Source organism: Helianthus annuus, chromosome 13 (assembly GCF_002127325.2).
Source record: "Helianthus annuus cultivar XRQ/B chromosome 13, HanXRQr2.0-SUNRISE, whole genome shotgun sequence".
Lineage (NCBI taxonomy): Eukaryota > Viridiplantae > Streptophyta > Magnoliopsida > Asterales > Asteraceae > Helianthus > Helianthus annuus.
The window spans coordinates 12,999,322-13,011,924 of NC_035445.2; the positions used below are offsets into that span (position 1 = coordinate 12,999,322).

The 12,603-nt window shown below is 35.5% G+C and overlaps 2 protein-coding genes and 2 long non-coding RNA genes across 4 annotated transcripts; 1 reads left to right on the forward strand and 3 right to left on the reverse strand.

The window, feature by feature from the left end:
- Positions 1-327: 327 nt before the first annotated feature.
- Positions 328-2,755, forward strand: LOC110897500. Its single transcript, XM_022144239.2, has 3 exons — positions 328-1,201; positions 1,571-1,666; positions 2,379-2,755. The coding sequence occupies exons 1-3, from the start codon at positions 392-394 to the stop codon at positions 2,439-2,441; spliced, it is 969 nt and encodes a 322-aa protein (XP_021999931.1). The 5' UTR covers positions 328-391; the 3' UTR covers positions 2,442-2,755.
- Positions 2,756-2,798: 43 nt separating this feature from the next.
- Positions 2,799-4,067, reverse strand: LOC110897501 (protein DOG1-like 3). The gene is made up of 2 exons (XM_022144240.2): positions 3,469-4,067; positions 2,799-3,362 (listed from the first exon to the last, which is right to left on the reverse strand). The coding sequence occupies exons 1-2, from the start codon at positions 3,934-3,936 to the stop codon at positions 2,991-2,993; spliced, it is 840 nt and encodes a 279-aa protein (XP_021999932.1). The 5' UTR covers positions 3,937-4,067; the 3' UTR covers positions 2,799-2,990.
- A 5,987-nt stretch (positions 4,068-10,054) lies between these two features.
- Positions 10,055-10,657, reverse strand: LOC110902472. Its single transcript, XR_002571139.2, has 4 exons — positions 10,508-10,657; positions 10,343-10,410; positions 10,204-10,260; positions 10,055-10,104 (listed from the first exon to the last, which is right to left on the reverse strand). It is a non-coding gene; the product is annotated as an uncharacterized LOC110902472 (long non-coding RNA).
- Positions 10,658-10,735: 78 nt separating this feature from the next.
- On the reverse strand, positions 10,736-11,065 carry LOC110902473. The gene is made up of 3 exons (XR_002571140.2): positions 11,042-11,065; positions 10,877-10,944; positions 10,736-10,794 (listed from the first exon to the last, which is right to left on the reverse strand). It is a non-coding gene; the product is annotated as an uncharacterized LOC110902473 (long non-coding RNA).
- Between the last annotated feature and the right edge of the window lie 1,538 nt (positions 11,066-12,603).

The following is a 12,603-nucleotide window of genomic DNA, read 5'->3' on the forward strand; positions in this document are numbered from 1 at the left end:
TACCCAAAAAAAGGAAATAGAAGAAATGGTGGAGAAAGAAAGAAAGATCGAGAGATGAAAGGGTAAAGAAAGGGAAAGAGAAAAAGAGTTTTTTATTTTTTAATTATAAGGGTATTTTGGTCATTTAATAATACTTAACCAAAAAATTATAACAGTGTTAGAAATTTGGACTCAAATGGTTAAAGAAAATGCTTATGGGGACTCAGGTCGTTAAACTTTTTGTTTTTGGACTCAAATGGTTAAAACTAATAAAATACAGGAACTCAAAAAGTAATTTACCCTAAGTTTGATTTTATAGAAGGGGTATAAAAAGTAACAACATTTTCCAAACATTTCACTTTCAATCCCTAAAACCAGTCACATTCATCTTCTACCCCTAGTTTGATCATCAATGGATCCATATACTGAACAGAAGCTACGAGACGAAGTCATATACCTCCATTCTCTCTGGCACCAAGGCCCCAAACCACCACCAACCGTCAACCTACAACCTTCAAACCCCACTCGTTTCAAAAAACCCAAAAAGAAAACCCCCAAATCAAACCCTAGAAAAACCGTCGCTAAATTCTCCGGCAAAGAATGGCCGGTGAAACCTCCCCCCGCCGATCCGATCTTAACTCCTTCCGGCTGGCCGGAACTTAAACTAAAACCTAAACCACAACCAACACATTTACCCACACAACAAGAATTAGAAAAACTGAAATGGAATCAGGTTCAGCAACGAGCGTTAACCGTCGCTAAAGAGTTTTATTTACAAAACGACGAGAATAGCGACGAAGAGGACGAAAACGACGTCGTTGAAGAAGAAGATTATGATGATGATATGGTTGAAGATGGTGACAGTGTTGAGGATAAAGTGTATGATTTTGTAATGAAGGTGTTTAATGAGGAGGAGGGATTGAAGGAGTATTATTTGAAGCATTGTGGTGGTGGTGGGGAGTTTTTGTGTTTGATTTGTGGTGGGGCGGGTGAGAAGAGTGGAAAGAGGTTTAAGGATTGTATTGCGTTGGTGCAGCATTCGGTTTCGATTGCCAAGACAAAGAAGAGATGGTCGCATAGAGCGTTTGGGAAGGTTGTGTGTGAGGTGCTTGGGTGGGAGATTGATCGGCTTCCGGTTTCTATTGTTTTGGATCAGAAATGTGGTGATGGTGTTGTTAAAGATTCGACGGAAAATGTTGATGGTGAATCTATGGTTTGTGAGGTTAGTTTGCTCTTTTTCTGGGGATGTATCATGTATATCATTTAGACATGTACAAATACTCGATTTGGAAGCGTTAACGTTGTAAAAAGCTGAGGCATGATGCGCGTAAGCTAGGCGCTGCTTAAGCTATATATATAACCTCAAGTTGCATCTAATTTATGTATCAACCGATTCAAGTAACCCTTTCATAATCCTTCACATACCCAATTATGATTCAGCTAGCTTTGTGCGCCTTTTTATACCAAGGCGTGAAAATACATGTGATTTTAAACAATTCAGATTTTGAACTTTTGAATGATATAATTTTTCTGTCAAAGTGCTTGTCACATACTTTGTTTACACGCCCATTTCAAATCATATTCCTTGCAGGACATTACGGCAGACGCAAATGTCGAAGAAGAACAAAATAAGAATCAGGTCTTGAATGAAGCAGAAGGCTGCACAGGGGGTGCTGTTAACCATCTTGTGAGGATCACTTTATCTTTATCTCTTTGTTATAATTTTTTATGCGCATATAGCTAAAAAAATCAGGTTTTGGGTTGTCATGTCTGCCATTTAGTAAACATGTCGTGTCCGGTTAACCTGTTCAAGTAAACGGGCTGTGTTCGAGTTAACCTGTCATACCCATCAACCTGTTTAATAAACAGGGTGATGAGCTTAAAGTTACTAGTACAGTTAAAGCTTGATTATACCCATTTACAACCTGAAAAAACGTTTAGAATGGGTTACACGTCAACAATCTTGTGAGTATCACATTATCTTAAATTAATTGCAACTTTTTATGCCAATTCATCTTCTAAATCTGATTTTGGGTTGTTATGTCTTCTGTTTAATAAACATGTTGTGAATGGGCCGTGTTTGAGTTAACTTGCATAACCTGTCAACTCGTTTAATTAAACAAGTCAGCCGGCTTAAAATTACTGATATTGAATAAAAAGGAACATAAGGTCAACAGGTTTAAAACTTGATTAAAACCATTTACAACTTTTCAAACCATTTGAATCGTTTCAAGTAATGGATTACACGACTCGTGTTGGGCTTATACAATATATATCAAGTGTTTGGGGGTTAAAGTTGATGACTTTGACACAAACAAATATATGAGTCGTGTTTGGTTACATCAATTCAACCATTAACCCAACTTTTGTAACATTAATAAAATGGATGGTTTATACAGTGCAGGAACCTGTCATCAACAATGGTACTGGAACCAGTCCCTTGTGACCTGCAGACTAATTGACCAGAGCCAGGACCAAGAGGCAACCAATGACTGCAGGCCTGTGTATGGGGTGGTGAAAGTGGGCCTGGCCTGACCCAATAAACGGTGCCAAAAGCCCACTTCTGTAAGGATAGATTAAGCTTGTTTGTCACTATGGGTATGATGGGCATTTGATTGTATTTTATATAGGTGCTTTTTTTTTTTCGACATGTGTCGCTTTGCATGCCTGCAGCCAGCCAGTCATGCTAGCAGCCAACTCGATTTTCGATCTCATTTTCGTACTCATTAAGCAAGCCGAGTTTGAGATAAATACGACCGTCAAATTCTTGAGCAAAGAGTTAAGTTACACGTGTCAAGAAGGGTTAGTGAAATTATTAATTAAAAATAAAAACCACTCATTATTATTCTTAGAACTTGTAATAAAACATAAGTAACCAAGAAGGAAAATTTCAATACACATGCTAACATACACTACCACTTATTCAAACTAACATCTTTTACCGACCAGCATGCCGGCTTTAAAACAAAAACACACACCACTGTATTGTTGTCATTGTCGTCGTCATCATCTCAGTGCTGGTTGAAAAAGGGGCACGGTTTAGAGACGGGCTCTATTGGTTGGTGATTGGAGGATGATGACGGCTTGTCGGGATTTAGAAGATGCGTAATTCCCATTCGGATATCTCTTCTCTGGCTCCACTCGTGTAACGATAGATGTAACTTCTTTGATGCCACTAGGAACTCTACCGCCTGCAACGGTGTCAAAATGTCCATCATACCCTTCAGGATATCCATCCTTAGCTTGTCTGCTTCCATCATTATCTTGTACAAGTCATGGGCATGAGTGTCCATTATTTTGTCCACAACCTCACCCTTGCTCCACTCCCCTGGTTCCATACAGTCGTTTGCTATCAACACCAGTGGATCATCCGCAATACTCTCCTGCACACGTACACACATAAAAGCAAAAAAGAGTTTTATTTTGGGCTTAGAATCCTATTACAGTCTTGCCGCCTTGGACCATGTGGTATTAAGTTGTAGTACATGCCTGTAAGCTGGCTACGCGCGAACTGAGCTTATCTTCCTCTTTGACAGTTTTGGCATGAAGATCATCTATGCTTTTGAGCTGCGAGCTTGATATTTCTCCGAGGTTTCCATGCCTGACTCCTTCAAGAAACTCAGTCAAGTGTGCATTCAATTGGGACCCACATAACGCGTAAACAAGCCTGATGATCAACGAAGGCCTACAACCACCAATCCAAAGAAACGAGTTCTCAAACGTGGAACCCCACGAGGGAACCAAGAAGGAAGGCGCGTCGTGTTGGGCCAGTTGAGCACGAGCAGTGCGGTATTGTTCAAAGTGATCTATGATCTTTTTGGTTATGAGTTGGAGGTAGTCGAGGTCAGTCGGGTAGTTGTTGAGTGCTTGGAGTAGTTCATCGAGGTCGAGCCGCTGCTGAGCCACCCAGTTGTGATAGCAGCACTGGGATTGTTGGTGCTTGATTTGTTTAGCCATGGATGTGATCTACAATATTTCATATGGGCATTTAGGATAGGAAGGACACTCGACTCCCACAAACACCTGTGAGGAATAAAGTGGAAATATATATGGAACAAAACGGGTATGCAAAAGTGAGGAAACAGCCAAAAGTGATGATGTCCGAATGAGGGCACACAGTTTCCAAGTAACAACTAGCTATGCTTCACAACGTGCAGACAAATTATAACAATACAAAAAAGAAATAGATTATTGCACACAATATCAACTTATCTTAAGGATTAAGCTAGATTGTCCCTTGGGTCGGGACAAAATGTCTAAACCAACTAAAACTAATTTTTTTTATATCGCGCGTTGCGGCGAAACCGAGCAAATGATAATGTAAAACAAACCTGATTTGAAAATAAAGCATTTTGTTTGAAAATAAAGCATGTTGTTTAGAAAGTCAAACAATTAGAACGATTTAGTTTATCATCGTACCGTTTTATAATAGCAAATAAATACTTTATTTTGAGTATAATCTCGTTTTAACAAAACTTATAACGGAATGTCAGGGAAAGAAATCAAGAACAATTACGTACTTAAATTTTTAGAAAAAAAAAGTTATAAACGTAACTTATTAAAGAAGTATCAAATTGATAAATTAATATATGTTAAAAAAAGAAAAAAATATTAAAAACAGGTAAAGGAAATATATGTTTAAAAAAAGAAAAATATATTATTAAAAGTAAATATAATAGTAAACTATTATAACATATTAAATAATAAAATAATAAAAAACAATATATTATTATAAAAATAAAGTTACTATTCATCATCCATCGAAATCAATATATATACTAGTTTTTTTTACGTCGCGCGTTGCGGCGAAACCGAGCAAATGATAATGTAAAACAAACGTGATTTGAAAATAAAGCATGTTTTTAGAAAGCCAAACCATTAGAACGGTTTAGCTTATCATTGTAGCGTTTTATGATATCAAATAAATACGTTATTTTGAGTATAAATTCGTTTTTAACAAAACTTATAACGGAATATGGAGAGAAAAATCAAACACAAGTACGTACTTATGTTTTTAGAAAAAAGTTATACACGTAAATTATTACAGAAGTTCAAATTATTTGATAAATTAATGTATGTTCTAAAAGACGAAAAAAATTATTAAAAATGGTAAAGGAAATATATGGTCAGGATTAGTTCACTCAGTTCGCAAGTTACACTAGTGTTCACTCTTGAACCTAATCCTCTCTATATATATATATATATATATATATATATATATATATATAATAGGGTTCCTGCGGAAAGTGTGTTTTTCCTAGAAAGTCTAGGAAGCGATCTGGGCCATCCGATTGGTGTGTTTAATGGTTGAGATCATCTTAGTGGCATTTTGGTAATATGTGTGTGATAATAATTAATTGATTTAATAGATTGGGGGTATTTTGGTCATTCAACGTCTTTTAAATCAATTAACAAACTGTCAAACATTAACCCACGTCCTAGAATCACGCGATTTTCTCTCTACCCACTTCCTAAAACCCTAATCCATACCAAAATTCGCTAGTTTCATGGATGAAGATAACAAAATTCGAAAAAAAATACAAGCGTTAGTTGCTATTTAACTTGTTGATTGTGTTCTAGAACTCGAATTTTTATCATCTGCGTGTTCTTTTTCTGGTAATTTTGAGGCAAGAGATTCAAGATTATTGAAACAACGAAGAAGATTGATATTCCGATGTGTTCCAAAAAACGTTCTAATCAGGCGTCATCGATCATAGGTGCGTTTTTTTATGTATTTTTCAAAACTAGGGTTTCAAAATTATGTTTATTGTAATCGATCATTGCTGGCTGTTGATACCAGTGTGTTATATGCAAATATGAATTGTGTGTTTGACAATAGATTTTATATGGGTGTGTTTTACAATTATAATGACTTGTAGTTGTGTTTAAGGTAAATGTGTTTTACGATGTGTTTATGTTGCTGTGTTTTAAGGTTTATGTGTTTTACCATTTTAATGTTGATGATGACAGTGTGTTGAAGACGAAGACACTGGGTTGTGTTGAAGACGAAGACACTGACAGCGTGTCCAGCAATCTGCTTGCTGTTAAAACACAATGTCAAGAAATCTGCTTGCTGTTAAAACACAGCGTCAAGAAATATGCTTGCTGTTAAAACACAATGTCCAACAATCTGCTTGTTGTTAAAACACAGCGTCAAGGAAATCTGCTTGCTGTTAAAACACAATGTCAAGAAATCTGCTTGCTGTTAAAACACAATGTCAAGAATCCTCCAGCAATCTGCTTGCTATTAAAACACAACGTCAAGAAATCTGCTTGCTGTTAAAACACAATGGCCAGCAATCTGCTTGCTGTTAAAACACAGCGTCAAGAAATCTGCTTGTTGTTAAAGCACACTGTCAAGAAATCTGCTTGCTGTTAAAACACAATATCAAGAATCCTCCAGCAAAATTGCTTGCTGTTAAAACACAGCGTCAAGAAATATGCCTGTTGTTAAAACACAATGTCAAGAATCCTCCAGCAATGTTTAATCCTTTTTTACGAATTCGTGTGAATATGTTGTATGGATTGTATGATTTAAATTGAAACTATCAATTTGAATTAAATGGGATATTTAGTTTCCATAATTTTATGGTTAGTTAGTTATCCTAATTAAATAATCCATAATTAAATTAATATTCAAATTACACAATTGCCCTTTTAGTTAAAATCCTACAATGCCACATGTCGCGTTCTTATTGCTTCCTAGACTTTCTAGGAAAAACACACTTTCCACCCAACTCCTACTCTATATATATATATATATATAGATATATATATATATATATATATATATATATATATATATATATATATATATATATATATATATATATATATATATATATATACATACATATAATCGATACAAAATATGGTTTTAAAAAAGTAAAAATAATAATAATATGTTAAAACTTAAAAATAAATATAATAATAAGCTATTATAATATTAAATAATAAAATATTAAAAAGCTATATATTATTATAAAAGTAAAGTTACTATTCATAATCCTTCGATAATATATATATATATATATATATATATATATATATATATATATATATATATATATATATATATATATATATATATATATATATATATATATATATACTAGTCACTTACCCGCGCGATGCGGCGGGAGTGGTATCACTTAAGTTGGTGAGTTTAGGGCTATCTACGGGGATGTAGTTTCCAATGTGGCTTGTGACGACGATGGTGGTAGTGTAGCAGAATGTGATGGTCGGTTGAGGCCTTCTTCAGCGGCGAGAATCAGCGATTTGCGGCGATTGGTGGTTTCGTGATGGCGTTTGGTGGTTATTGTGCGACTCAGGAGAAAACAAAGAAAATTGTTTGATTCTAGTTATGTTACCTGAAATAGACGGACTACCTAGGCTTTTGTTGGTTCAAATTGTGATACAAATTCACAAATAACTAACATTAACTACTATATTGTAAGATGTACAAAACATAGTCAAAAATTTCCCAAACAGTCTTAGGTTTGTAAGAGTCCTTAATCTTGAATTCCTAAGGTTTGGAACTGAAATTTGTCACAAAATAAAGGATTTCCTTCAATTAGTTTCTTAAGTTCAACCAGCATCATACCTCGAGCAGATTTAGTATCTCCATATTTGGATAATTGTTCATTCTCCCTAAAGTAGTGATCTATAAAAGTCAGTCAGCAAAGGCGCGATAGATGATGCTTAATACAAAAATTAAAGTAAGATAAATAAGTTCGTTTACAGACAAATGGTTACAAACAAATCAATCGAGTCGTTAATCAAACGATTAAACGCATAAACAAAACAATAAATATGAATTTGTACATTCTGATACATATCTACTTAGAGGTGGCAGTTTTTTTATTTTTTTATTAGCCATGCCGCTGCGCTCGTTGCGGCTGCCCTCACCGCGCCGCTGCGGCTGCACTTGTTGCGCTCGCATGCTCACTGCACCGATCAAATTTTAGTAAAGTACACGGATGGTAAGCCAGAGACAACTGAGGTGATGGCACCTTGACTGTCAATGACACAGTGCTGAACACTGCTGTTCCCTATTACCCTGCATATACCAAACAAACTTGCGATTAGTTTATGCACAGCTATTCATAATCATTTTATCATGAAATAAGGATACCTGAACAAATGTCTCGCTCGACCAATAGTTTCCCTTGACGCATTATGCAAGGTTCGCTCGGTCCAACAACTCAAGCAAATGTTTTCTATGTTTTTTAGGGGGAAGATGGGTGCTTCTCTCCACAGGGCATACAAGACACAGGTTGTTGGCGGAAGCCCGCCAAATTTAACATATAAAGTTTTTTTATATGTTAAATATGGCGGGTTGCCGCCAATAACCTGTGTTTTGTATGCCCTGTGGAGAGAAGCACCCATGTTCCCCCTAAAATGCAAAGAAAACATTTGCTTGAGTTGTTGGACCGAGCGAACCTTGCACAGGCTCAGTTTTTGCATCACAGCCTCAAACACTTTCAGTTCAGATAGATTACACAGGCTCAGTTTTTGCATCACAGCCTCAAAACACTTTTACTTCAGACAGATTAAGAACACAAGCTCAGCTTATGCATCATAGACTCAACACTTTTAGTTCAGACAGATTAAGAACACAAGCTCAGCTTTCGCATCACAGCCTACACTTTCAGTTCAGACAGATTAAGAACACAAAATCCGGAGTACACAACAAGAGTAATTTGCCACTAAACTTAAACAACCTTTAAAGCATGATGTACGAGTGTTTTAAGCACAAGAAACACATATGTAACCTCACAAGCTCAGCTTATGCATCATAGCCTTAACAGTTTCAGTTCAGACATATTAAGAACAAAGCTCAGCTTATGCATCATAGCCTCACAGGCTCAGCTTATGCATCATAGCCTCACAGGATCAGCTTAATACAAAAATTAAAGTAAGATAAATAAGTTCGTTTACAGACAAATGGTTACAAACAAATCAATCGAGTCGTTAATCAAACACACTTCACATCCAATACAAATATAACACACATAAGAAACCAAAACAGACCATCATGCTTCATGGTTAAAATAGAATAACAAAGTTAGTTTCTTTAAATACAAAAAAGACCATTATAAAGCACACAAACTATATAGCTTTTAACCTAGATTCTTATTTCAAAATTCGAAACAACAGTAAAACAAAGCCAGTTGAATTTTTATAATATTTCAAATCTGCATAATCAAAACATAAAAACACATATAACTAATTATATCTCCACACACAAAATCTTTAATTTTTCCGCTAAATCCCCTAAAGAATCAAGCTTAAAAATACAAATATAACACACATAAGAAACCAAAACAGACCATCATGCTTCATGGTTAAAATAGAATAACAAAGTTAGTTTCTTTAAATACAAAAAAGACCATTATAAAGCACACAAATTATATAGACTACCAAAGTAATTGGATCAAACCAATCCTAAAAAAACAAAGTAACAGCAAACAGGTCAAACACTTACAAACGGGTCGATCCAATTCCGACTACGTTTATATCTAACGGGTCAAACAATAAATTAGCTAAAAAAATGTGGCAAGCAAGTCAAATAGGTCGACAGCCGTGCAAAGTGTACTTTTAGTACATAAAATTTTTGAATCAGTTTATTCAAAGTAGTATATTATAATAATGATACAAAATCTGTGCTTATATTGGACACCCTAATTATTTATCAAAACCATTCGAAACGTGTTTTGGGTCGACCTGCCCGTAGTTTTGGCCCGTTACACAGCCCGCCTAACCGGCCAAGCACCTAGCATGAAGCAATGAGAAAAAGAGCAAAAATCATACCTACTCCCATTGATGTGGGAAAGTTGTTCACCACAAGCAACTTGAAAAGATAGATTGAAATTACTACCTGCAGGAGAAGGGGCAAGAAACAAAAAGCTCATGAACAAATAAATACGTTATACGATGACAACAGGAAAGATGCATTAAATATTAAGTAAATAAAATCGGTAAATACCTTAAAAAACAAACTCCAGTCGCTTCCTTCTGCCAAGATTCTAGCTACATTACCTACTTCATTCCTTATTCAATTGAGCCGCACCATGTTCGACGGTTGAAGCGTGTTAAGCAAACTTCAACCTACAAACCGTAGAGCTGCACAATAAGAGTATCACAATTAGTATAATTCATTGAAAATTAAAAACTGAAAACAAATTATGTGTTTGAACTTTAAACAAAGAGATGGGGTCTCACTTGACTGTCAATGTAGCACCGTATATCCTTCCATAGTCCTGTTGTTTTAAACTTCTCCTGAAATGATGTCGAAATTCCCATTTAATACAAAATTCAATGATTTTTAAAACCTTTAAACGTCAAAAACAAAATCAATTACCCCTAAACCATGTGGGGAATCAGATCGAGATGGCTAGTAGTCGAATCAGCAATTGGATCAAACCAATCCTAAAAAAACAAAGTAACAGCAAAACTACTTTTAATTAGAGAGATTCAAATTTAAATCATATTAAGCGATGACTATTTGGTATGTGCATGCACTCACCATAACTCCCATGTTGAGGCTGTCCGCCAGCCGATTCCTGTATGGTTCCTTCGCCGGTGAGCTTGCAATCGGATTCTCCTTACAAACAAAACCATAATTCAGTAACCGATTAGATCAAACAAAAAGCCCTAATTATGAAACAGAAATTACGTTTTCGTATAATTCATTGAAAATTAAAAACTGAAAACAAATTATGTGTTTGAACTTTAAACAAAGAGATGGGGTCTCACTTGACTGTCAATGTAGCACCGTATATCCTTCCATAGTCCTGTTGTTTTAAACTTCTCCTGAAATGATGTCGAAATTCCCATTTAATACAAAATTCAATGATTTTTAAAACCTTTAAACGTCAAAAACAAAATCAATTACCCCTAAACCATGTGGGGAATCAGATCGAGATGGCTAGTAGTCGAATCAGCAATTGGATCAAACCAATCCTAAAAAAACAAAGTAACAGCAAAACTACTTTTAATTAGAGAGATTCAAATTTAAATCATATTAAGCGATGACTATTTGGTATGTGCATGCACTCACCATAACTCCCATGTTGAGGCTGTAATGATTTTGTTGTAAACTGTGATAATACGAATATATTGGATCCATCAAACAAAAACCGGGTCAAGTAGATCCGCTAAGATCCGCGTGGTATCATCAGGTGTTGAAAACAAGTTTTCAACACTTGTGCTTAAGAGGTTTGTACAATGGGCTTTAAAGAGTTGTAAAGTGGCAAAAGACCATTCTGTCCGCCAGCCGATTCCTGTATGCTTCCTTCGCCGGTGAGCTTGCAATCGGATTCTCCTTACAAACAAAACCATAATTCAGTAACCGATTAGATCAAACAAAAAGCCCTAATTATGAAACAGAAATTACGTTTTCTCTATAAATCTCACAGAACATTAAAATAATCACAAAACCAACACAGATCTAAAAGTATTATCACACATCTAAAAGTATTATCATAGATCTAAAAGAATTATCAAAGATTCACAGATCTAAAAGTATTATCACAGATCTAAAAGTATTAAAACAGATCTAAAAGTATTATCACAGATCTGACAAAGCCCTAATGCAAGAAATTAAAATTGGTCCATTCACAGATCTGACAAAGCCCTAATTATCAAACAAAAAGCCCTAATGTTGATCCATTCACAGAACATTAAAATAATCACAAAACCAACACAGATCTAAAAGTATTATCACAGATCTAAAAGTATTATCACAGATCTAAAAGTATTATCACAAATCTAAAAGTATTAAAACAGATCTAAAAGTATTATCACAGATCTGATAAAGATTAAAAAAAAACGTACAAAATAGGGTTAAAAACATGACCTGTTCCATGGATGAAAGGGGAGAAGACGGTGATGGCAAAGACAGGTTCCATGGATGAGCGGTGGAGGTGCGGTGGAGGTGCGGTGGAGGTGCTTCAGTTATGCGGTGGAGGTGCTTCAGTTATGCGGTGGAGGATCTAGGGTTTAGAAAGTGAAAGAAATGTGGAGCGGCGGATGAAATTGTGGTTGTAAACTGTGATAATACGAATATATTGGATCCATCAAACAAAAACCGGGTCAAGTAGATCCGCTAAGATTCGCGTGGTATCATCAGGTGTTGAAAACAAGTTTTCAACACTTGTGCTTAAGAGGTTTGTACAATGGGCTTTAAAGAGTTGTAAAGTGGCAAAAGACCATTCTATCCTTCCTATATGCTTTATAAAGTAGTATAGATATATATATATATAAAATATAATTCCCAATAATAATGTACACTTTAGTGATCATGACGTAAAGAGAAAACACGAATAAGATAAACAATGTCTTGATTGAATATATGGTACGGTTCATACGGTAACCATCATTTGTCGTGAGAACCACTTGTGAACACAACCGAAATAGACCCAAAACAAACAATGAACCCCCCATCCCATCACCATCCAATAAACCTAAACCCCTCCCCCTCCAAACTATCATGTTTTAAACTTTCAGAAATAGTCTTCGAAATGTTTTTCAGTGTGGATGATGTTGTTTTGGATGTTTCGGATGTGAACGCGTTATAGAACTCATTGTAGAACTCTTTTGCCATGATTTTGAAACTTGAAA

Coding starts and splice junctions, on each gene's coding strand:
- LOC110897501 (XM_022144240.2), bottom strand. CDS start 3,936: ATGGCTAAACAAATCAAGCACCAACAATCCCAGTGCTGCTATCACAAC. Junction 3,363..3,468: donor CGCGCGTAGCCAGCTTACAG/GCATGTACTACA, acceptor GTACGTGTGCAG/GAGAGTATTGCGGATGATCC.
- LOC110897500 (XM_022144239.2), top strand. CDS start 392: ATGGATCCATATACTGAACAGAAGCTACGAGACGAAGTCATATACCTC. Junction 1,202..1,570: donor GTGAATCTATGGTTTGTGAG/GTTAGTTTGCTC, acceptor TATTCCTTGCAG/GACATTACGGCAGACGCAAA. Junction 1,667..2,378: donor GGGGTGCTGTTAACCATCTT/GTGAGGATCACT, acceptor TGGTTTATACAG/TGCAGGAACCTGTCATCAAC.